Genomic DNA, 26,358 nt, shown 5'->3' on the forward strand with positions numbered 1-26,358 from the left:
AAATATCTGTTGCCCATCATTTAAGAATACATATTTTTCCCACGCAGTCCTAAGAAAATTTGTTTCCTCTAGGTTTCTGATGGATAAAGATAATTTCGCCTCCAAAAATGATGAGTCACAGGAAAACATTAAAGAACTACAGCTGCCCCTCTCCTACTATTACATTGAATCTTCACACAATACCTACCTCACAGGCCACCAGCTCAAAGGAGAGTCCTCAGTAGAACTCTACAGCCAGGTACAGAATTCCACGTGACATGGGATTTCCATTATTGCTATAATTGCTATAAGTCACAAAAAAATCTGACTTCTGACTCCTCTGAAGAACTTACAAACTATTATGTGTGAAATGTGAGGAAACATGATGTGTGGGAAAACTGCCTATACACGCTGTTGTTTTGTCTATTTCTTTTTGTTTTCTTTCTCCCTCCTATCTATACTTAACCTTTTTTCTAGGCACTAAAAAAAAAAAAGTATTTGTTTGAGACTCATAGCTTTTAAATCCTAGTTAGTCTGACCTATTCCTACTATAATTAGATTTTCCCATGGGAAAATTATCTGATCGTTTCACTAAATGCTAAATAAATCAATACAATGTAGTAGGAAAGCATAATAGAAAATGCAGCTTTCTATGAAGTTATTCCCAAAATATTGTTTATTTTCATTTGCAGTTTGTTAGATAATCAATCCATCCCTATGGTAACCAACTTAAGGAACAAAAATCTGCAAAGACTATGGGCACTGTCCCTACACACTTAAATTCATGGGAATGTTCTTGGAAACTCAGAAGGGTCTCTGGACTAGAAAAAGCACATCCATTTGACCTAAACACCAACTCTCAATGATCTGCATGTCAGTTGTCTCTGTTACATTTTCTGCAACTTCCTCATCTATGCTGCCTGTTTTCTGACCTCCTATAAGAAGAGTTCATCAGGAAGAAGCTAACCTAGGCTCAGGGAATAGAAGTGTGTGGTTGGGGGTGAGGTGGGGGGAGGATGTTTAAGTGTGAGAATTGTCATTGTTCCACAAACCCAGCAGAGCTGAGCTTCCTTCGTTCTCCTGATCAGTCCAGCTATTCCTCAACCATGGGTCAAATTCTGTCCCAAAGCTTATCTACTAAGGAATATGTATTTTAAACTCTAAAAATCTAAAGTACTTTAAACGTTTATTTTTGAGTGTGTGCACATGCGCAAGCAGGGGAGGGGCAGAGAGAGATGAGGACAGAGGATCCGAAGCGGACTCTGTGCTGACAGCAGAGAATCTCATGTGGGACTCGAACTCGCAAACCATGAGATCATGACCTGAGCCAAAGTCAGACACTTAACCGACTGAGCCACCCGGGCACCCCTAAGTACTTTTATTTTGAAATGAAGATGTGTCCCTAGAGTAGTGATTTTCAAAGTAGGTGCTCTGTCCAGGGACCTCAGCTGGGGATGCTGAGATAAGGAAGCAGCAAAGTAGGAAGGCTACACCTCCTACCCCCACTGCAGCTGAAGTCCTGTTCTTTTTATGTGCTTTACATATGACCCTCCATTTGCACAGAGAATTCCAAGGTTAAAAGGAGTTTGAAATCTATTGTTCCAGTTCTAGGGGAAAGAAATGAAGTGTGTGTGTGTGTGTGTGTGTGTGTGTGTGTGTGTGTGTGTGTGTGTATCTCCCAGGAAAATGAATGAGCAGGGGCCAGTGTCCTAACTTTAATTCCTACTTCACTTCCCTATTGACCTCAAAGAGATTTTTTCTAACTCCTTAACATTACACCCCAAGTAGAGTCTTTGAATGAGGCATGAAAGCCCCTCAACTAGACTCAGAGAGGTTGTTAAACCTAGTGTGAAGATTCGTCATCCTTTATTTATCAGCACTCTGCTCTCCCTCAGCCCTCCTAGTTATCTCCTCACCTTACTCCCCGGGACAGATCGGAAGTGAGAAAAAGCCCTGTTTTTACCTGGAATTCCAAACCCTGGTTTTCTTCTTCTAGCCGTATGTGGTCTTTTTTTTTTTTTAATATGAAATTTATTGTCAAATTGGTTTCCGTACAACACTCAGTGCTCATCCCAACAGGTGCCCTCCTCAATACCATCACCCACCCTCCCACTCCCCATCAACCCTCAGTTTATTCTCAGTTTTTAAAAGTCTTTTATGCTTTGGCTCTCTCCCTCTCTAACCTCTCTCTTTTTTTTTTTCTTCCCCTCCCCCATGGACTTCTGTTAAGTTTCTCAGGATCCACATAAGAGTGAAAACATATGGTATCTGTCTTTCTCTGTATGACTTATTTCATTTAGCATAACATTCTCCAGTTCCATCCACGTTGCTACAAAAAGCCATGTTTCATTCTTTCTCATTGCCACGTAGTATTCCATTGTGTATATAAACCACAATTTCTTTATCCATTCATCAGTTGATGGACATTTAGGCTAGGAATTTACCCAAGGGATACAGGAGTGCTGATGCATAGGGGCACTTGTACCCAAATGTTTATAGCAGCACTTTCAACAATAGCCGTATGTGGTCTTAATGTCAGGCAGACTTAAATAAATACCTTTAGTCTCTGCCTGCTAAAAACCATCTCATCTGCTGCCAGTCAGTGAGCGTTCTTCCCAGTGTGGCTCACCATAGACATGAAGCAGCCTCATGCTCCTGCTGGCACATGACACAGCCATCTTCAGCCCAAAGCAACACGCCTCTTGATGCTTTAGGTGTTGGGAGAAGCTGACATCCTTGAGAGTTTTTAGGCTGCAGAATCGGTTCCACCTGGGAGATAGGTCACCTGGGAAGACTGGGTGCTGCATGCTGTGCAATGGAAGAATCTAGCAAAGACGTCATAAAAAATATAAATATATGAGGGATTCCACAATCTGAGTTTTCTCTCAACATTTTTTTTTTATTTTTTTATTTTTGGGACAGAGAGAGACAGAGCATGAACGGGGGAGGGGCAGAGAGAGAGGGAGACACAGAATCAGAAACAGGCTCCAGGCTCCGAGCCATCAGCCCAGAGCCTGACGCGGGGCTCGAACTCACGGACCGCGAGATCGTGACCTGGCTGAAGTCGGACGCCTAACCGACTGCGCCACCCAGGCGCCCCTTTTTTTTTTTAAATTTTTTTTTCAACATTTTTTTTTTACACAATCTGAGTTTTCTTGCAGCAACTCTAGTGGCCACTCTCCCCAGTATTGGGTTGTTACCACATGGAAATAGTTACATGGAGTTTTAAACCAGTGAGTTGGCCCATTCATAGATACATCCGCCTCTTGGTATGCTTTGCCCTTCCAACACATGGACATCTTTTAAGATAGTTCACAACAGAGTCTACGGAGGAAGAGGCTGCTCCAAGCAAATATTACAGAGCTGCAACCTGAGCACGTGTCACGAGCTCTGCTTCCAGCTCTACATCTGGGATGGCAAATAGGTGTCATCTCCTCTAATTCATCAGGGTGTTTCCTGAAGCACTTTCCTCACGAGGTTGAGAGATAAACATACCAAAGCTTAAGGGGCAAGGATGTTGATTGGTTACTGATGATGCCGTGGGCATGGAAAAGGGCAGTTTGTGCATTATTTGCCTCTGTAGACAATAAGGCAAATCCTTGAGGACTGCTTGCTTCTAGTCTTAACGTGCCATGTGTTCCTAGTGAAGGCATTAGCTGATAGCAGAATTTGGGTCTAAACAGAGAGGATTTTATTCTGATTACAGTCGTACAAATGTTCAGCCAGGTCATTAAAGAATCAGTGGCCTCATTTCCTTTGGGCTGCAGCAATAGCCCCTTCGTCTCCACCGATATTTGCCCAGGTAGAGCACTGGCCTGGCTCTCTCATTTCAGGATGTACTGTGTGTAGGTCCCTCAAAGGACCATATTCGTTGGGAAAATAGTCCTATGGTTTTGCTATCAAATTTTACCTTCTGATAGTATTCAGCTCTGGTAAAAACTCTTTCCACCATCATCTGTTGTCTCCCCTAATGAATTGCGGCTTTTGGCCCAAATGCAGGATTTATTTTAGATCTTACACCCTCCTGAATGTGAACACTGATAGGCAGAAGCACATGCCGGGCAGCATCTGAGGCCCTGTGTCCCTTTGCTCATGCGGGCTGGATGTGTTCGTTAATCACACAGGTCCTCCTGCAAGGCTGTAGGAGCGTAGAGCTGGATTGTTGGGATGGAGACGACGGGTTGCCCATCATCTATCATGGACACACGCTGACAACCAAGATCCCCTTCAAGGTAACGCTTCCTAACGGTCCCTAAATCCCATCAGGGAGTCACTGTCTTTGTGCGCCTTTTCTGTGAGTGACTCTTCCAATCACACCTTAAGTTGGGGTTCTTGTCCCGAGTCTGTAGACTTCCCGAAACTGTATGGGATGTGCACATGTCCATTTTTCTGGGAGTTGATCTAAAACTCCCATTAAGTTCTCACTCAACCAGAGCTTAATAACCAGGACCTGAAATGAGTTACCTTGTAATTATATTGTTGCAATTTTTTTTTAACGTTTATTTATTTTTGAGACAGAGAGAGACAGAGCATGAACGGGGGAGGGGCAGAGAGAGAGGGAGACACAGAACTGGAAGCAGGCTCCAGGCTCTGAGCCATCAGCCCAGAGCCCGACGCGGGGCTCGAACTCACGGTCCATGAGATCGTGACCTGAGCTGAAGTCGGACGCTCAACCGACTGAGCCACCCAGGCGCCCCTATTGTTGCAATTTTTACATCCTAAGATGATATATAAAAGGCAGGAGCTTTTCTCTTGCTACAGGAATTAAAGGTCATTTATCCTGGTGTCCTGCTGACAAAGACCAACATCATGTGTTGGGAGATGATTAAATAATATTACAAAGTAATGAAAATTGGTTCTACTTGGGGAGGTCGGTCACCCAGGAAGACTAGGCTCCTTGGATTATTGTTTCGAATTCTAGATAGTTTATTCATTCATTGTGCAATTACTATCCTCATTCAGTGTTTTTCGTTGTGTAAAATCATTTTTCTCTGAACTGTGGCCAGGCTGGAATGGAATACTATTATTTCTGTCTTATATGTAGACCAGATAGCTAAAATGCATTTTCTCTTTAGCTCATCTTCCTATTCATCTCTCCTGAAACTTTTGTACTCTATATTGAGAGAAGGAAGATTTGATAACTGTGTTTACGTGCACACATGAGTATATGTATATATGTCTTATTGTCCCAAGTAGATTGATTACAAACTCCTTGAAAACAGAAAAGTATCTTAAGCCTTATCATTTTGATGCTGTAACCAACACAGTGCCTTTTACCTATAATGTAATCAGTATACATACTGATTTATTAGATTTGGGATACTAATAAAATATATAAGTTCCTTATAAAGTATGCAAACAAAACTCAGTATGAACAGTTTAATGTATTCACAGAAAACTGCCTATCATCTTGCTTAATTTGAAAATACCTTTGAAAAAAATAAAACCGTTTTGGCCAGAATTTTCTGCATACAACAATTTATATGCTCTCTGTGGCTATAAGTAACTGGCCTTCTGATACATCTGGAGGACATCTGGACTCTAACGAGCTCTTCTGGCTCCCGTAGGAGGTGGTTGAAGCCATTGAACGCAGTGCCTTTGTCAACTCTGACCTGCCCATCATCATATCGATTGAGAACCACTGCTCATTGCCTCAGCAACGAAAAATGGCAGAAATTTTCAAGGTAAGCTATAAGCTAAGAGGCAGGATGGTATCTTGGCCTTTGTCTTCTAACTGTTGCTTTTATATGGAGCCACCATGGACCACATGACAGCTGGAACTCAGCTATGAAGCACAATTAGGGTCCCTCAGACCTAAGAATTGAGGGTGCCATGGGAGCTTGGACTTTCTCTTGAATGGTCCATCTTTTCAGCTGAAGTGTTCATAGAAGCATTGTTCTGTGGTCTCCTAACCATTTCCATCCAGAAAGCCTTAGGAGATAAGGAGAGACCAACTCTCCAATGCTTCTGGTACCACAAATCAGGGATGCTGGGATGTCACCTGTCAGTTGTATGTGGAAAACTGAAAATATCTCAGGGCAAATAAGTGAAATTTTCCTGTGTCTAACACTACAGATAGAGGGATCCAATTTGGCAAAGACCTTAGACCAGCCAAAACAGTTGCTATAACACTTGGCTCTTCCTTATATAGGCAAACTATCATGCAGACAGATTTAGGGGAAAATATTCCTTTATACTCCCCCCTTCCTCCATTGATTGAGGCATTTATGGAAATAAGGCTATCAGGAGGAGGGAGGGGCATGGGCAGAGGAAAATGTCCCCAAATACTTATGCCAACAAAACTAATTAGCTTTTCATATTGACTTTTTTTTTTTTTGCCATCATTTAGAATAATGGTCTCAACTTTTTTTTTTTTTTTTTTTTTTTTTTAGAGAGAGAAGTAGAATGTATGCACATGTGTGACTGGTAGGGAGGAGTAGAGGGAGAGAGAGAGAGAGAGAGAGAGAGAGAGAGAATCTTAATCAGGCTCCATGCCCAGTGCAGAGCCCTAGCTCAGTCTCACGACCCTGAGATCATGACCTGAGCCAAAACCAAGAGTCAGACGCTTAACCTAGTGATCCACTCAGGCTCCTCCTCAACTTTTTTGATTGTATCCATCAGTAAAATACTGTAGTATATGTATTCCTATTGTACGCTTATTGACTTATTCATAAACTATACATATATCCTACTTATTAACATATTTTATACATTAATAAAACACACAAAAATAGAATATTAAAGGGAATAACATAAAAAGATGAAGTAAAGAATTATTCTTTTTTTTTTTTTTTTTTTTTTTTTTAATTTTTTTTTTTTTTAACGTTTATTTATTTTTGAGACAGAGAGAGACAGAGCATGAGCAGGGGAGGAGCAGAGAGAGAGGGAGACACAGAATCTGAAACAGGCTCCAGGCTCCGAGCTGTTAGCACAGAGCCCGACGCGGGGCTCGAACCCACGGACCGTGAGATCATGACCTGAGCCGAAGTCGGATGCTTAACCGACCAAGCCACCCAGGCGCCCCAAGAATTATTCTTATACTATTATTTATTAGTGGTACAAAATCCCTTTTGGTCTCATAAAAATTTTAACAATAAATGTATTACTGTTTTCAGTGGGAGTAATGTGATTGAAGACATTCATTGTTTTTTAAATTTTTGTGATCTGTGACTTTTATGTCTGGTTTTAAGTTTAGTTTATTACTTCAGTGTTTGATGTTAATGGCTGTAGCAGCTGATAAAGACACCTTACGAAGAAACGTGTGCAGACGGAAAAGGTGCTCTTGCCAAATGGTGGTACCCATTTCTCAACTCCATTAATGAGGCAAAGATACATGAAACACTAATAAGCTTCATTTTTGTTCTTTTTTAGTTAAAAATTTACTAGAATTAGAAACTGCTGTATTTTCTACCTTCACCCCAATGGATTGTCTTGTGCCTACTCCCACCGCCCGCCTCCTTGAAGATACACATTCCCCTTCAGAGGCCAATGCTCATAAAATCTTTGTGAGAAGACTGTATAGCACATTCTCCCCATTATCTTTCAACCTCGTCCCCACTCCTTACCTACCTCAAGGTTTCTATCCTTTTGACATCTAACTCACATCTGGAACAGATTGTGTTCTATAAACCACAGCCTCTAATTGAATCTCCTTTTCTTTCTTTAGTGTATCAGACCCTAAAGGACCTTCCTAAATAGTTAGAGCTGGCCCCACCTGGGGAATGGCCTAGACCTCTCCTTCTGACCTTCCAGCCACCTCCCTTCCTTCCAGTAAGAAACTGTTGGCGGGGAGGAGAGACACCACTTCTTTCCTACTTTCTCTTCCTAGGATTTGCAGAACAATTCAACTGAGCTGAAATATCTAGTTGAATTACCCAAGCGTAGGTAAAACCTACTGATCGTGTGTTTTCCTTTATTCCTTTCAGAGTGTGTTTGGAGAAAAACTGGTGGCTAAGTTCCTGTTTGAGAGTGATTTCTCAGATGACCCAATGCTTCCCTCACCCGACCAACTTAGGAGGAAAGTGCTCCTTAAAAATAAGAAGCTAAAAGCCCACCAAACACCAGTGGATATCTTAAAGCAAAAGGTATTCTCTCATCATAGAGGCTAGGGGTATGCTGTGTGCCCAGAACAAAGAAATCAATGTTATTCTTCTGACCTTTCAGAAGACCTGCAGGGTAACCAGTTTTGTGACAGTTGAATTTCCTGGAATGACAAGTTTGAACTTTGGCTTTCCCTTTACTAGACTCATAAATACTGTCCCCTTCCTCACCTAGAATTTTATGTCATGAAATTAATTTCTCATGTAGAATGTATCTCATTATTTAAATTACTCTGAACAGGATAATGTGTGACTCTTGTCTCTAGACCTAGACTTCATAGCTGTCAATCCCAAAGTGGTTGCCATGGTTCCCTTTAGGTAAAGCACCCCTATAGGGAACCCTCCCCCACCCTTAGAGAAGCACCCCACCCTGTAGGAGGAGCACTTGGACCAGGGGCTGTGACTCCTGAGGTCGATAGTGGAATCCCAATACCAGCAGCCCCGTGGTCCCAGCATGGAAGTTGGCACAAGGTATCACCGTAGCTTGTGGACTCCAGGGCACTCCCATACCGATGTCACCCACAGAGATCTACTTCCCAAGTATCACAAACCTGCTTGTGTAAAGAGCCTTTGGCCCAAAGATCCATGAAGAAGTGTAGCTCCAGGGCCACTGAGTTCATATGCCAGGTTGCACTCATCACACAGAATGCCAGCTGCCAAACTATCTGTTCTATTTAGGCCTCTGTCTTTATTATTGACCCTAAAACACCACTTTTGAAACTTAACAACAAGAGTTGCTGCACGAAGCTCAGTACAGTGGTGCCGTTTCAGCAGCAGGGACGATCTAGAGCTCAACCTAGGTCGTGGCCGATGGCTCTTAATTTCTGTCCATGCTATCACCTCCAAGCCTCCAGGCCTTATTGCATTCCTGTTTCAGAGGCTTCCAGAGAACAGAGAAATTAGCAGAAGGATTCTTTTTTTTTTTTTTTTTTTTAACATTTATTTATTATTGAGAGGCAGAGACAGAGCATGAGCATGGCGGGGGTCGGGCAGAGAGAGGAGGAGACACAGAATCAGAAACAGGCTCCAGGCTCTGAGCTGTTAGCACAGAGCCTGATGCGGAGCTTGAACCCACAAACCACAAGATCATGACCTGAGCCGAAGTCAGACACTTAACCAACTGAGACACCCAGGCGCCCCTGCAGAAGGTTCTATGAGTCCAACAAGTTTGGAGCCTTGTGCAAAGTCGTTAATAAAAAAATGCCAAGTCAAATTGAGTCAAGTATCCAGTTATACCTAGTTCAGTAGTCCATTTGGGACATTCATCAAACCTTCTAAAAGCCCTAATTTGTAGAACTCACAGGTAAGGGCCTGAGTTTGAAGCCGAGTGATATATAGCATGGTTCTACAGAAGGAACGTTAGATATAGAGCTGAGATACCAGTTTTTAGTCACTGTCTCTGTCACAGACCAGCCACGTGACCATGGGCCAGTCAAACTTTCTGGGTCTCCATTTCTTCCTCTATAATATGGGAATGTGAAGGTAACTAGAGCACAAGATTCTTCTGACACGAAAATCTCACAAAATCTTTCCTAAAGTGAATCATGGGACCCCTGCCAGAATTGCAGACCACTCTGGAAACATTTCATTGTCCCACATCTCAGTCCCTGTTTCCAGCATATCTTGCCATTCTAGAACATTACTGCTTCCCTGAGGGGCCCTTCAAGAATCTTGTCATCTGCTGAGTAAGTACCAGGCAATCCCCAGGCTGCCCCGCCCACCTGCAGTGGGATTCCAGACGGCCCAAAGTCCAGGCTGAGTTAGGAGCTTATGTTACATCACCTAGTAAAGTCAGTGATTCACCTTGTGCCCAGTTACTCCAGATGCCCTCAGGGCAGGGGAGGATGAGGCCGGAAGCTCCATCATCTTTAGACTTACCCTTCTGAAAACAGATATTTACAGAAAGTGCCCCAAACCATTCCAGCCAAGGGATCCCTACTGGTCAGTTTTGCACTAACTGGAGAAGCTCAGGATTACCATGGATCCTCTAGAACTATGCCTGGCAAACCTTTTTTGCTCAAGATCCGCTTAAAAGATTTTTGAAAAACTTTCCTCTCCTGAAACCAATATTACACTATATGTTAACTAACCAGAACTTAAATAAAACTTTGAAGGAAAAAAAAAAAGAAACTCTAACTCTCACACGTTTTTCCCCTTTTCATACATTTTTAAGTTGACATTAGAAATTTTATCACAAGTGTAAATAGTTACAAAGGATATGTTTTCAAACGTAATATTTATTATATGTAAATACAGATGACATTAACTATATATCAATATAATGTACAAAACAGTCCTCATTATCAAAGAAATCAGCACAGTCAGCCAGATGACGTTTGGTCAGAAAAAGTCTGACTTTATTTTTTTTTCACTCAAGTAAACATTGTATTAACCCTAAGATGACCATCACACTTTTGAATATTATTTCTAAGATAGGTGGACAGATGAAGGGAAGGGAGGGTAGGAAAGAGAGAGAGAGAGAAAGAGAGAGAAAGGCATGAAACCTTGAACATTCTCGTTGCCTAGATGAAATAAGATCCCCCCCACCTGCCCTTAGCTTCTCCAGACTCTCAGGAGCCCTGCATTCTCCAGTGACCCTTTGCTGCCTTAGGTGGTTTTCATCTCATCTCCTGCATCACAGATTTTTTTATTGGTAAATGAAAGTTACATGTTCCTTTTATAAAGCCAGAGAAGAACAGTTAGGACAAGAGCATGGGGAAGGGAGAACCAGCCAACCATAAGCTTGTTTGCAGGCAGTCCTGTTTTTTGAAAAGTACACACGGAAGTTGAAGATACTGAATCTAGAAATTGATTCCTTTAAAAATATATGAAGCTGAACATCCCTAGACGTCTTTGTGTACCCTGGAGGCACACAGTTTGAAGATGGCACACAGCTCTAGGCCAAGAGTTGCAAAACCCCCCATCCTCAGGGGTCAAGCAACATAAATATGAGGGGACAGGTGGCTACATGACAGTTGGAAGCAGCCAGGACAGAGTGGAGCATGCATGCCCTCATAAATGAACAGCTCTAATTAAATTCTTTTCAAAAATTTTTTTATTATGTTTATTTATTTTGAGCGGGGGGAGAGAAACAGAGTCTGAGTGGGGGAGGGGCAGAGAGAGAGGGAGGCACAGCATCTGAAACAGGCTCCAGGCTCCAAGCTGTCAGCACAGAGCCCGACATGGGACTCGAACTCACAAGTGTGAGATCATGACCTGAGCCAAAGTCAGACGCTCAACTGACTGAGCCACCCAGGCACCCCTAATTGAATTCTTTTTAAAACATTGTGCCAGCCAAACCAGTCTGGTCTGGAGGTGAAGTCAGCCCTGAGGGCCACCAGTTTGAGCCCTCTGCTAGGTTTCCCTGTGTCCAGGTCTGTGCTCTCAAAGCTGCTCCAGAAAGCCTGCCATTATGAGGGTTCCAGGGGCCATGAGATCTACGCTGATGGCTTTGTTAAGAAGTCATTCAACTAAAACATTAGCATGTGTTCCCCACTGCCTGGCCCTCCTCAGATGATGCATCAGTAACTCACTACCCAGCACAGGGTGCTTTTTCTTCTACAACACTGTTCCTCCGTGCTGTTTTGTTTACTCAGCAACTATTGCCCACTCCTGACTGCCAGGTAGACACAGCCGCCCTGTGCATACCTCTGTGGTCTTCGAGATGCGCTTGAATGTTGTTGCTGTTGCCCTTCCCATTCTCTGCAGTGGCTTGCAGTTACTTACACAGCCTCCAATTCACAAATGAATACATTGTGCTATTTCAGAAGTCTTCTTTATGTTGAGCCCAGCCTTCCTTCCTGTTCCTCCTACTCCTTGGCACAACTTCTTCCCTCTGCAGCTGCACGGACTAATTCCAGACCTAGAGAGCTAGCATGTGTCTCCCCACCAGCTTTTCTCTTCTCCAAACTAAACATTCTTGTTGCGTCAACTGTTTCTCATAGGATATGGCTGCTAAGACTCTTTACTTTCCATTAAGAATGTTTGGATATTCTTAAATTTGTGGATATTCTTGAATTTGCTGGTCTTAAAATGTGATTTCCAGAACAAGTCCGTACTCCAGATAGGGTCTGACCGCACAAGGACAGTGAAGCCATTACCTCTCTTCACTTGTACTTCATACCTCAGTTAATGCAGCCTAGGACTGTTCTCACTTTTAAAATTCTTTGGTGCACACGGGGCTCTTGTTGAGTTTGTGGAAAACAAAAAGAGTTCAGTTATTTTCACATGGACTGTTCTTTGGCTGGTCTCCCATTTTTCCAGGTTGACCGTTGATTTTAATCTTTCATGGGCAGGAGCCTCACATTTATCTCTGTTAAATTTGCTCTTCTTCGGTTTTGGCATGCCATCACAGTACGAAAGGTTCTTTGTGAATTTGGACTTCTGATATCCAGTGCATTTATTGGCAGTTTTTCTAGTGGTGCCTTCATTCCAAGTTGCCCTTGAGCCAGATTACCAAGCAGAGAGCCCTGTGGTCCTTCTTAGGTAACCATCACTCCTGTCTAGTGCTCTCCTCTTTTGCAGCCCACATTTCCCCAGAATCTAAAGAACTGAGTGTTCTGGAAATGTGTTATTAGTAAACCCATACTAACCCTTGATAATCACCTCTTTCTTCTGTGTTCTCACAACCAACAAATTAATAATCCATTCTGATTTTGTCGGCTATCACCCTGATACTCCCCACTATGTAATTTCCACAATTTGCCCCTTCCTCCTGTTGGAAAAACAGAACAGTGTAATCCCACTTCTAGTTTTCTAAGATCACTTCCAGCTCCCACGATCTCCCAGGGACTACTGACAATCATACCCGCAAGGTGTTTCAGTCTGGTAGGTTGTGGGTGCAGACCTGGTGATCTGAGCTCGCACAAGACTGGACGATTGAGTGTCTAGAGCCCCAGTGTGTTCAGACCAACCCCTGAATCACCTGGGTCATTGCCACACAAGGAGCTCAGCCTCAGCAAGGGTGGATTGACTCAGAGCAAGGGGGGAATTTCTGAAGCCTTCCATCTGCCTCACACTCATGCTGAGGCTCTTATGAAGACCCCCTAACTACATCCCACCAGATATCCAGTTTTCTCACCTTGATCTCCCGTGCTCCAACCTGCCAGACTCGAACAATTCATACTAGATGACAGGGACTGTACCAGGTACCAGGGGAGCAGAGCAGAGTAAGACATGGCCCCACCTAGACCCATCTGGCACAGTCTCCTCGTCTGGCCCCTAACTCCAACCCCCTGACCTATATCTGAATTGTTTTTTGTTTGTTTGTTTTTAACATTTATTTATTTTTGAGACAGAGAGAGCGAGCACAAGCAGGGGAGGGGCAGAGAGAAAGGGGGACAGAGCATCTGAAGTGGGCTCTGCGCTGACAGCAGGGAGCCTGACATGGGGCTTGAACTTATGAACCGTGAGATGATGACCTGAGTCGAAGTCAGATGCTCTGCCGACTGAGCCCCCCAGGTGCCCCTGAATTGTTTTAATCAAGGGCTAAGATCCTGTTTTTCTGCCTCAGGGTAAGCTGGGTATTGCAAAAAATAAGGATGTCAGCTCCTAGTTTTCCTTTTGGCCACATCTCCATACTTCCTGCATTGGTGGAAGTGTTTGGGAATTTAAGGGACCTTGACACACTGCTTTCTGATATCGCCAGTCCCAGGATCTTTGCGCAGCGCCTCTCCCATCATATGGTTCTCACACTTGTCTGCCAGTGGGTCTACCAGGCTGTTTGCCTCATCATTCCCAGCCCTTTGGCTCTACCTTGAATGCCTGCTGCATCAAGGCCCTTCTCTTACCCATGACAAATAGACTTGCTTTTGTGGCTCCCTTGTGCCTAGAGTAGCTTTCCCAAAGTTTTGAAGAACACCAATCCTGTGAGACACGCTGAGAAAAGGGGGGTGGGGGGAATCCCTGGTTAAAAAAGGGTGGGAAATGCTGTACTGGAGATCTTTGAAGAATCACAATGCCCTCTAGCATATTCAATGAAGGCAATGTGAAACCCTGTAGCAAGAATGTGTCTGTCTCAGTTTGTTTAAGTGCTGTTTCCAACCTCCCATTTTGTTTTGTGGTTACTGTAATTGTCAGTTTTTACCTAACAGCTGTTAATACCCATGGAACTAGCGTTCCATAAAACCCACTTTGAGAAATCCCAGCTGAAACAATGTTCAGTGTGTAAAGTGAGCTATATTGTAAAATATTTTATGTGGATATAGACACAGCCTAAATTGTTTCTTCCTTATGTATACATTTTATGTTGTAAAAGTAATATAACCACATTTCAGAAAATTTAGGGAATAGAGAATTATTTTATTTTAAAACATACATAATTCCAGTGCCAAATATACCCTTATTACAGGGGTTCTTAACCTTGATAACACATCAACAGACAGAAATCAAGGGTCCGTGAATTTAGAAGAAGAAAAAATTACATCCCCTTTGCACTAACCTCTAACTAAAATTTAGCATTTCTTCCAATAATAAAGGAATAAACCACAGTAACATTGGCAGTTCTTAGGTCTTCATCAGCAATAAAAATTATAGGGTTTTTTCTAAGTTTATTTATTTATTTTGAGAGATACAGAGAGCACAAGTGGCAGAGAGAGTGGGGGAGAGAGAGAGAATCCCAAGCAGGCTCTGCACTGTCAGGGCAGAGCCCGACACAGGGCTCAAACTCCCAAACTGTGAGATCATGACCTGAGCCGAAGTCGAACGCTTAACCGACTGAGCCACCCAGTGACCCTGAAATTATAGTTTTTGTATTACATCACAGTTGTTGCTAATATCTCCAAGAATTATTTATGCTAACCACTATTTCAAAATGTTACTGGACTTACCATTATACATTTTTATCTGTGTTACTAAACATATATTCCTATAGCACAAATTTGTTTTTTAATAATTTGATAGCTGTATTCAACATTTTTTTGGTAATATTTTGTATTTGGTTTTATTCATTTAAAATATCATTCTGAAAAGGTGCCTGGGTGGCTCAGTTGGTTAAGTGTCCAACTCTTGATTTCGGCTCTCTCTCTGGGATTTTCTCTCTCCCGATCTCTTTACCCCTCCCCCCGCTCATGTTCTCTTTCTGTCTCTCAAAATAAAAATAAACTTTAAAATGTCATTCTAGGGGCGCCTGGGTGGCGCAGTCGGTTAAGCGTCCGACTTCAGCCAGGTCACGATCTCGCGGTCCGTGAGTTCGAGCCCCGCGTCGGGCTCTGGGCTGATGGCTCGGAGCCTGGAGCCTGTTTCCGATTCTGTGTCTCCCTCTCTCTCTGCCCCTCCCCCGTTCATGCTCTGTCTCTCTCTGTCCCAAAAAAAAAAAAAAAAAAAAAAAAAAAAAAAAAATGTTGGAAAAAATAAAATGTCATTCTAGGGGGGGTTTCTGGGTGGCTCAGTCGGTTAAGCATCCGACTCGATCTAGGCTCAGGTCATGATCTCACAGTTCGTGAGTTTGAGCCCCAAATTGGGCTCTGCACTGGTAGCGTGGAGTCTGCTTAGGATTCTGTCTCTCTCTCTGTGTCTCTCAAAATAAATAAATAAACTTTGAAAAAATAGGATAAAATAAGATGTCATTCTGAGAAGGAATCCTACCTCAGCAGATGACCTAAGGGGTTTGTGCCACAACAATAGGTCAAGAGTCCCTGCTATATTATGCAGCAACATATGTATTATGATGTATTATGTATCATTTTATGTAATTGTAATCATTATGGATAGACAGAGATATATAGACATGAAACAAATGATTTTGAATTGTATATACATTTACATTTATATTTATACATACAATTCTATATCCTGTTCAACAAATATATCTCACAATTATTTTTTCAAGTCTAATTTTTTTCAAGCAGATACACCACCATAGTTTACTGACCTCATTCTTCTACTGTTGGATTTTAGATTTGTTTCTTGTTTTGAATTCATGCAAGTAACTTTTCCTCCATTTCTGCTTATTTCCTATGCTAAGTTCCCAGACCTATATTAACCTTGTATCCTGTGAAATCACCTCCCAGGTGATTCAAATATAAGTAATATAAGGAAGTCAAAATAGAGACACACAATCTCCCTCGTAGCATCAAGTTTCTAGAAGTTTCTGAGCTTTTGTTAATCTGATTGATGGTTCATATAAAGTCTGTTGAAAGAACTTTATTTAAACCGACAACTGTTTGTTCAGTGTCATTCTCCATAGGGATTCTAACCTTTTTCTCCAGGTCAAAGGCCTTTAGATATTATTTTAAGGGCAAAAAAGAGACAACAGTTTCTTAGCAGAGATTTACTTTTCCAACACTGATGAGCTAATTCGCTCCTTCCTTCATCATTTGGGAGTGATGGCGGTTCTCCACAGCAGCAAGATATGTCCTGTAGGGCTTGCCCCTGGGGAACCAGGGTGCCTGGCACTATATATGATTCCTTGTGATTGTTTCTAAAAGCTGCTGGATTGTAGGGATGTTAACATTTGCCCAAATATTGATGTTGTACTTTAGGTGAATTTAGATTTTTGTTTTCTCTCTCAAATGAATCAAAATAGCTTAAGCCACTTTTTGTGACTGTGGCAAGCATTAAGTGATCATTTTGAAGGCTATGAAGGAAACCTCAGGAGCTTATTAGCATCTGCGGTCTTTAATTACTGGTATCTTACAGGCTCATCAGTTAGCATCCATGCAAGCTCAGGCTTACAATGGTGGGAATGCCAACCCCCCACCGGCTAATAACGAGGAAGAGGAGGATGAAGAAGACGAATATGATTACGACTATGAATCCCTGTCTGATGGTAAGAGAGACACAACCGTATGCTGTGTGCGGGGAAATGCTTGGATGATTTTCTGTTGTGGGGTTTTTTTGTGTCATTTTCCCCCCAAAATGAGTCTGTCATTCCACAGACCAGCAATAGCAGATTGTTGTAGTAACTGTCCAAGAATTCCTGAATCCCGTGGCTTAGTGATGAGGACCAAGGAAGGAAGGGGATTCTCTTAGCCACTGCAGCCAACATTCAAGGAAAGAAGAACAGGGTGTGGAGAGCAACACAGGGGTCATTCCTGAGTGGGTTCCTGGAGGAAAAGTTGGAATTGCAACAGAGAGACCTCATTCTCACCCTTTCAGTTTCTGACGTGGCTGATGTACTTGGCAGACATTGTGGCCGCTGGCTGTTCTCGCCCCTCACCACCTGCAGGGGGCAGCATCATGGTTCTGTGCTCTCCGCTCCTCCTTCTCACCGCCTTCACTCCTACTTTGTAAAAAGTATACGGAAAAAAAAAGCAGCATTTCCCTTCCCCCTCTTCCTAGTTCTCACATTACTAACCCAACAAGATATTTCCTTCTGGCTCCACCAAAGGGACAAAACATGGGTGAGCCTAATGGCACAATACAAAAAAGTCACATGAATGAAGTCATCCACAGATTATAGGTGAAGGATTCCTGTTATATGAGAATTAGGTTTCAGGGGTGCCTCATTTGTACCAAATTAGTTATAGATTGCAAAATGTTTTCTAGGTACCATTGCTGATGGTAGACTGTTGCATTTTAGCAACTTGTGAAAAGTAATGTAATAATGAAAAAATGCTTAAGTTCCTATTTATAAAAATAACATTGTATGTGTAGAATATATGGCTTCTGTGGAGGATAATTGTTTTGCTCATATGTAGGTATGCCCAGACCAGCAACCATTTACCCTTGGCATTAAGACAGCCGAGCTACCCTCCTCCAAATATCTGTTGCTTATGCTCCAGGATTGCCCCCTAGTTATATCCTGTTTCATGAGCCTCTTTCATGGCCAGCAGTTACAGCCCAGCCTCTTTTTGTCTCCCAAATACAATACTAGCCTATGTCCATTTAATATTTGTCCTTAGTAATAGTTGATCGCTTCATACCATCAACTAAAAGCCAAATTTACTTGACTGAAATCCCATCAGTTAATGTGAGGAGCTTATACTCTAAAGGGGAAGTAGAAAGAGGAGGAAGATGAAAAGGAATCAAGATGATTTCTTGTATCCTATTCCTGAATAGTTGTGGGAATATGAATATTCTTATATTGACTTATTCTTCCCCATGGATTTCCATTACAGTTATGGTGATGTTGTTTCAGAAGAACAAATTTATTCAGATAAGAAACGAAAACCACACGTAAGAGATCAACCAATCCAGATGTCAAATGCCCTGTGAGAGCTTTATTTGCTGGAAGATAAATTCACTCTTTATCATAAATTACTCCCATGTTTTTTCTGTACTTTTCAGAACACAAAAGAAAGGCCTATATATATCTATATATCTATATCTATATATATATTTTTTTAAGTTTATTTATTTTGAGAGAGAGCACAAGCAGGGGAGGAGCAGAGAGAGAGAGAGAGAGAGAATTCCCAGCAGGCTCTGCACTGCCAGCACAGAGCCTGATGCAGGACTTAAACCCATGAACCTGCCCTGAGATCAAGACCTGAGTCGAAATCAAGAGTCAGACACTCAACTGACTCAGCCACTCAGGCGCCCCAGGAAAGGCTTTTCTTAATTATTAGTGTTGTTATAGGAATTTTTGATAATGCAAATAACAAAATGATCTGGTATTTATTTATTTCAGTTAGGGAGAGTAAAATTTAAGCCCTATCCCACTGAATTTCTAAGATAGTTTCATGCTTTTTAAAAATCTATATGAAAAGAAAAAAAAAAACCTATATGTACTGAGGTGGGATACAGGTGAAAAGGGGGCCCCACCAGGTCCTGACTCAGTAAACTAGGAGACGTTGGGTCAATGTCCTATCTCCACTCTAGGCCTTAGGTCCCTCAGATGTGTAACAAAAAGATTCTGTTCAGTGTTGGGTGATGTTCTCCCTTATTCTAGCACTAACATCTATGATCTATGAAGGCCACTGCCACCACCTAGATATTTCCCGTTTCACTGAAAGATTCCTCCGACTGGCAGATTCCCAAACTGGCCATATAGTTATGTTGTGACCGGTTTAAACATGTCGTGTTGAGGCTCTCTCATGCCACAGTTGAATGCTCTGTCAATCCTGCATTCTCAGTTGTGCCCTCACTCACCTCTGTACCTCACGCACTCACCTCTACATCTTCACGTCCTCCAGTTGAGATGAGAAGGCAGCAGAAACCTGCCTGCCATGGGTAGAACCATTTGGAGCTTCATATGGGGGACCTCAAAGGTTTCTCAGCTTCTTGTAATGATGAGTCCCTTTGGGAAGGAGATTAGAGCTGTGACCAGTCCCCTCAGAGAAATAAATGTGCTCTCAAAATTCCACATGCAATTGTGGGAGTGTTGCCTTCGGAGGTGTCCCAGGTGAAGAGCTCATCTGTACAATTTGGGTGGCCCAGGTTACCTCTGTGACAGCTCTGGTCCTCAGTTTTCATGACTATAACACGAGAGAATTAGTTGGAAGCCTCTTTGGGCCATAGAAATGTGATGATTCCTCACCACAAAGTTAAGTCCAGAAGATCTAAAGGAAGTTGCACATGAGACACTTGTGTTTCAGAAACTCCTACTCTGCCTTTTGGCCAATAAGTCCTTCATGAATATTTATTTAATCAAATTTCATTACATAAATAGAGATTAATTTTCTTCTGACCTTGCTGTTTATCTTGACTAGCTCTGAACAAGCCCTAGGGTGCAGATTTGAATCTGCAACTTAACGCAGACGTTCTGTGACAGTGACTGCATGACTCTAACAAATTAATCCATTTCTATCCATTTGAAATAGTGCATGATTGGGAATGTTAACAACAGTCAGTAACTGAAAATATGTAATGTGACTATGACAGCATGATTAATATTAACAATGTTTGTCTTTTTTTTATTGCTAGACTTTATATCCCTAACAGTCAAAATACTAAATCAACAGATTTCTTGTCTAATTTGTCTTATAATCTAAGCTATTGTTATTTATGCTTTGCTTCATACCTTAGTTCAATTTATCTGGCTTTTTGTCTTAATTTTCCTTACTTTTATCCCCTTTCTGATTCTGTTTTTCTATAGCAGATGTCCTTACCGCTTCTCCTGCTCCTAACAGTCAGGAAGGTAAAGCCATTCGAACTGGGCATTTTAACTGCATGAATGTCGGCATTCTGTGTCCAATTTCTTAGGCTTGAATTAGCATGACATCGTGACACTGATATGAGTAAAAATGTAATAAAATGATTGATCTCATTTACTTCTTGGCAGCCTGCATGGCCCTTATTTGGTATAAGAATATTTTGGTCTTAACATTTTTGGTCTGATGAGATAATGAACCTTGGGTGAGAAATGAGAGCTTTCTTGTTTTTCATTTTAAGAGGATAATTGTCTAACACATGTAAAGTCATTTTTTTAATGTTTGTTTATTTTTGAGAGAGAGAACGCTCATGTGTGAGTGAGGGAGGGGCAGAGAGAGAGGGAGACAGAGGATCCAAAGCAGGCTCTGCCCTGAGAGCACAGAGCCCGATGAACGGGCTCAAACTCATGAACCGTGAGATTATGACCTGAGCCGAAGTCGGAAACTCAGCCAACTGAGCCATCTAGGCACCCGTAAAGTCATTTTGGATGACTTGGATAGAAATACCAAAACAAGAGCAAAGTAAAAGATCATATGTCATGCTTTACATATTTTTAAACATATTTTAATTTCTATCCTCAAGAGTTTTGCTTAATAAATTCATAAACAATTATGGAAATTTGACTTTCCGATTAAGTAGAATTGTGAAAAATGCATTGCAGATAACAGTATCTTTTTCCTGCAGGTTTTGGCATTTCTAGAGGTAAAAGAAGCTAATAGCTTATTTTAAAGTGAGAGTGATTAACTCACATATGCACCATCTACAAGTGCTTCCACGACTAAATCCTCCCCTAACTTGTGCACCAAGAACTTCTGGCACAGGATGTCTTTTGTAAGGTTTGCACAGTCCTAATTACCTGTACAGACACGAGCCTTCTCATTAAGTGATGTCTGTATGGTACCAAAACTACTGGTAAATGAGTCCATTCAATTAAAAATAAACACATCCTATACCACATCTAACAAATTTTAAAAATTATACCCCAAGCCATCATTTTGGTAACATACTAGCCAGATCCTCAGTCTTAACAGATAAGCACCAAGTGACTGGATATCTTTACAAAGATGTCAACATAGCCCTGAAGTGCAACATTTGGTTCTTGTTTGCTGAAGCCTGCCAACTTATTTTCAGACAACATTCTAGAAGACAGACCTGAAAATAAATCATGTAATGACAAGCTTCAGTTTGAGTATAATGAAGAAATCCCCAAGAGGATAAAGAAAGCAGATAACTCTGCTTGCAACAAAGGAAAGGTGGGTGAATGGCTTCCGTTAAGTTACACTTGGACCATGGTGCTCATGTCAGTATGGGATAGAATTTCACTCCCTCCCTGTCCCTTCCCTTCACTTTTCCCCTCACTTTCCCTTAGATGCCAAAGCCCACAGGGTGATGCTATGGGACACCCACCTGCCATTTGTAGAAGGTTAGTCACTGGTTCATCCAGCCAATACGTGCGGAAAGTGTGCAGTGTGGCAGGCACTGAGATGACACTGGAGGTGCTTTAGTGATGGAGACAAATAGGTAAACAGTGCTTACAGATAAGTACAAAGACCAGTGATTACACAGGGTTGTCAGAGCATCAGGGAGGATAATGTTAGAAAGATTTGGCCAAGCAAACAAAAACAGGACATATTTAGGCCAGGAGGACAGCCTGGCACATTCAAGGAATTTCTAGAATTTTTAAAGTGTTTGGAATAACCAAGCAGATAAACAGGGCCCAGACTGTGAAGTGTTCACAGAGGAATGACGCAGAGAATAGAAATGTAAATGAGACACCCAGACCCTGCCTTCCGGTGCCTCACTCAACTAGACTCTGAGCAAATGTGCAGACACAGTTTCAGAGACACCGTTAGAGAGCCAGATAATAAGGTATGTCAAAAATTTGAGCCATAAAAGACGCATCCTCAATCACCTAGTCATTCAACAAATATGCACTGACTGTTCCACATTGAAGACACTGGACTATGCCCCAGGGGAAGAGGAGGAAGAGCTTACTCTCAGAAAGCTTTTACTCTAGGAAGTGTGTTGGGACGTTTATATGGAATGATACACAGCAATGTGAAATGCACTGATGACATGAGAAAGGAACAGGTAAAGCTTTGGGGATTCAGAGGTTGGCAGCATATACTCTCCATGTAAACTGGCATTATTTTTCCCTTGTTAGGTTTATGACATGGAACTGGGAGAAGAATTTTATCTCCCTCAGAATAAAAAGGAAAGCAGACAGATTGCACCAGAGCTCTCTGACCTTGTCATCTATTGCCAAGCAGTAAAATTTCCAGGTAAGAGTAGGCAATATCTTCTATAACAACTAAAGATACCAAAAGATAAAAATATGCTATTTATTTAATTGGACATTGTGAATGCTTTCAAAATAACTAAATTGTGTTACCAAAGTCATTGTTATACTAGTTTCTAAATATTTATTATTATTATTATTATTTTATTTTTATTTTTATTATTATTATTAGCTTTGATGTTGGTAAGGAAAATACCATAAAGTGTTTATTTTCAAGATATCATGTCTTTTCATAAGAATTAATAATAATGATAATAATATTCATGACATCTAATAGCTAAAATTTATTAAGCCCTTCAGTACCAGAAATTGTGCTAAGTATTTTATATATGTCATGTTATTGATTTCATATTAATTCTCTGAGGTAGACGGGTTTGTCCCCATTTTTAAATAAAGCAAAATCTGAGAGATATGAAGTAATTGCCCCAAGGTTGCCAAGTTTATCAGTAAGATTCTTTTGTTTAAAAGTGGTAGAAATTAACTTAAGCAAAAAACAAATTTATTGGCTCATCTATTAAAAAATGAAGGGATATTCAAGTTTCAAGTACAGCTTGATCCAGGGCTTCTCTCTCCCCGTTTCTCATTCTGCCTCCTCTGCATTACCTTTGTGCTTGCAAGGTGGCTGCAACAGACTAGCACCACATGTTTCCAGATTAACTTCAGTCTGAGAGTCTCTTCCAGAACTTTCAGCACCAGTTTCATTGTTTTCCATTAAGCCCTCTGCCCATCCCTGAACCAGTCAGTCACTGTGGCCCAGAGAATGCAGTGCTCTGACAGTCTAGGTCCTATGGCACATTCTTCATCTTTGAAGATGGGTAGTGAGGCTCCACTCAAACCACAAGGACCAAGGATGGGATTTCAGTGAGAGAAAGTTTCCCCAACTTGCCATTTCTAGAAGTACAGTGAACTTACGATGATAAACCATGCCCCCATACACACAAAATGTGCATTTCAGTTAATAAATGGTAGAGCTATGATTCTGAAGCCTGTCTATCTCCAAAGCCCTGCTCTTAACCATTGCACTACCCTGCCCCTGTTGTTAGGGTGTGCTCTCAGTGTGTTCACACAATTGAGTGTCCCACAAGTGGGGCAGCAGGGGCTGCAGGGAAAACAGGAAAGTCCATAAATATATGAAAGTCAGAAAAATTCATCTCCTCATACTATGAAAACAGGATTCCCTCGTACAAAATTTCTAAGGACAGGACAGCAGCTTGATTCTGGAGATTCATCTAAAATGTTGGGAAACAGGATATACAAACTTGGTCTGGAGAGGAAAGTTAAAATAGCAATGCTATGTATGAACGCAGATCCCAGCCTCCAGAGGCATATCTTAAGCCTCACTTCTCACACTGCCCTGCAAACAGGACAAAGGTATTAGGGTATTAAAAAATTAGGTAAGGGACCCCTGGGTGGCTCAGTCGGTTAAGCATCATGATGACTCTTGATTTTGGCTCAGGTCGTGATCTCACGGTCATGAGATCGAGCCCCAAGTCGAGCTTAACACTGACAGCTAGGAGCCTGCTTGGGATTCTCTCTCTCTCTTTCCTCGCTTTCTGCCCCTCCCTCACTCGCACAGTCTCTGACTCTCAAAATAAATAAACAAACTTTTAAAAGATTAAATAATAGTGGTCTTTTCACACACATGGAAAAAAATCACAGATAGGACTTTCTCAACTTTAAGTTTTCTCCCACGTTCTGTTTTTAAACTTTTGGCAACTGCTGCTGCTTATCAGACAGCAAATTCTGTCAAGGAGAATGTGAATCCATAAGCAGCGATCAAAGATTTCGAGGAAACATAAGAGCCTCGCTACTTCGGTTTAGTTCACAGATCGTGACTTTCTGTCCCGTAAGTACAATAGGATCATATTTGCAGCTGGTGACATTGTTCTCATGACAGAATAAAACCCTTTTCCTGTCAGGGAGCCTCATGGCCTGCATGTCCTTTGTGACAGGAACAAGCGTGAGGACCACTCTGTTCACAAATGACGCCCACACTCAAGAATCACTCTTGTACTTTGTGAATTCTGCTGACACCACACCCAAACCATTGCATCGGCTTTGTCTTTTCTTCTCAAGCGCTGGTTAAAGAGCACCCATCCCCAAAGATATTTGAGGTCACTGTGAAAGAAAGTTTCGTAGCAGTAGAGCGTTGTGGGAGAGCCAGAAGGTCATTGGGTCCAGCTTCTTACTTGAGGCGCAGGCTAAGCATGGGGTTATTTGGCTTATGTTTAAAATTCCAAGAATGCTGTTGTGGTTTTTTTTTTAAGTGTTTATATAGCACACATTCTTTATAGGTATGCTACATTTAATTTTTTTTTTTTTTTTAGTAATTGAAATCTCTTACATTTTTCTCTCCCAAAATTTATTTCCTTTCTCAAACTTAACATTGTGTTGCCAGAATCATTGTTATAATGGCTTCTAAATATGTATTGGTATTATGATTTATTTCAATGCTCATGGGGGAAATACCACAAAATGTTTATTTTGCTACACTATTGTTTTGCGTTTGCTACCTTATCAATTTCAATGCAGCTCACCTTCACCAAGTCCCTTCCAAGGAGACGTATGCGGACAAATCTGCAGAGCATTGAGGCACCACAAAGATCATGTGGTGTGACCTTCCCCCAAAGTAAATGAATTTCCCCAAGATCATGAACCTGCTTTGGTGGCAGGGCTCTTCCAATTCCTTATCTGTAAAAAAAAAAAAAAAAAAAAAGGCTTCACAGTCCTAACCTGCAGGATGGTTGTAAAAATCAGCAGTAAAGTACATAATGTGATTAACACGCTGTCCAGGAAAGAACTGGCTCTCTGGAAGTAGTTGTTGTCATTGTCATTGTTAAATGGGCCAATAGGGCAGGAGAAGGCTCTTTGTTGCTCTATCAGTTAGTTCTCTGGGCCTCCCCAGATTCTTTCCCTTTTCTTGATCACCCAGCTCTTGTTTTCTTGCTTCCTCACCCCAAGAGAACAACCAGCTCTTCACAAAAGGGCCCACATACCCTTCGACATGTGCCAGGATGCGTACAAAAACCCCAGAATGAACAGGCCCCTTGCCCTAGTTCCTTGTCCCTGCCCCACCCCCACACCCATCGGTTATACTTGGGAGAAAACCTAAGTTTCATTTTCTGTCATGATGCAGAGTGCAAAATTCACACAACATTTTAAGATAAAGCATGAGAACCTCCTAGTCCAAGTTTGTGTTGCATCTTTGTGGTTACAGATACTTAAGAGAAAACAAAATTTAGAAGCCCCACAGCTGCTATGAACTGAGCACTTTCTCTGACCAAGACACTCTACTAAGTATGTATATACATACCATGATCTCATTCAACCCTAACCACCTTGACCCTTTTACAGATGAGGAGGGAGTGATGCAGAGAGGTTAAGTAATTTGTGTGAGGTCGCACAATTTGTGTGAGGTTTCAACCCCAAAGTCTGTGCTTTTCTTTTCTTTTTTTTTTATGTTTAATTATTTTTGAGAGAGAGAGAGACAGAGCACAAGCAGGGGAGGGACAGAGAGAGAATCAGAAGCAGGCTCCAGTCTCTAAGCTGTCAGCACAGAGCCCGACGCAGGGCTCAAACTCAAAAACCATGAGATCCTGACCTGAGCTGAAGCCGGACACTTGGCCGACTGAGCCATCCAGGCGCCCCTCAGTCTGTGCTATTCTTTTTTTTTTTTTTTTTAATTTTTTTTTTAACGTTTATTTATTTTTGAGACAGAGAGAGACAGAGCATGAACGGGGGAGGGGCAGAGAGAGAGGGAGACACAGAATCCAAAGCAGGCTCCAGGCTCTGAGCTGTCAGCCCAGAGCCCGAGGCGGGGGCTCGAACTCATGGACCTCGAGATCGTGACCTGAGTCGAAGTCGGATGCTTAACCGACTGAGCCACCCAGGCGCCCCAGTCTGTGCTATTCTTAAGCACTACCTTACCCTGTTTCCTCTGATGATGTTCCT

General features: G+C 41.9%; 1 protein-coding gene across 11 annotated transcripts in view; it reads left to right on the top strand.

Annotated features, from left to right (window-relative positions):
- The window catches only part of PLCE1 (phospholipase C epsilon 1), a 324,803-nt gene that overhangs the window by 263,046 nt on the left and 35,399 nt on the right, over positions 1 to 26,358 (top strand). For 9 of the 11 annotated variants that reach the window (XR_009252465.1, XM_058697220.1, XM_058697219.1 and 6 more), the window contains 8 exons: positions 73 to 238; positions 4,104 to 4,211; positions 5,547 to 5,663; positions 7,905 to 8,063; positions 16,716 to 16,845; positions 20,053 to 20,094; positions 21,240 to 21,361; positions 22,273 to 22,390. Coding sequence is in view for 10 of the 11 variants with exons in the window: in XM_058697220.1 (XP_058553203.1) it covers positions 73 to 238; positions 4,104 to 4,211; positions 5,547 to 5,663; positions 7,905 to 8,063; positions 16,716 to 16,845; positions 20,053 to 20,094; positions 21,240 to 21,361; positions 22,273 to 22,390 (962 nt within the window). In the remaining variant the exon portion in view is untranslated. The remainder of the gene's footprint in view (positions 1 to 72; positions 239 to 4,103; positions 4,212 to 5,546; positions 5,664 to 7,904; positions 8,064 to 16,715; positions 16,846 to 20,052; positions 20,095 to 21,239; positions 21,362 to 22,272; positions 22,391 to 26,358) is intronic. The other 2 variants (XM_058697216.1, XM_058697218.1) reach the window with 1 other exon arrangement.

This window comes from Neofelis nebulosa, chromosome 13 (assembly GCF_028018385.1).
Source record: "Neofelis nebulosa isolate mNeoNeb1 chromosome 13, mNeoNeb1.pri, whole genome shotgun sequence".
Classification (NCBI taxonomy): Eukaryota; Metazoa; Chordata; class Mammalia; order Carnivora; family Felidae; genus Neofelis; species Neofelis nebulosa.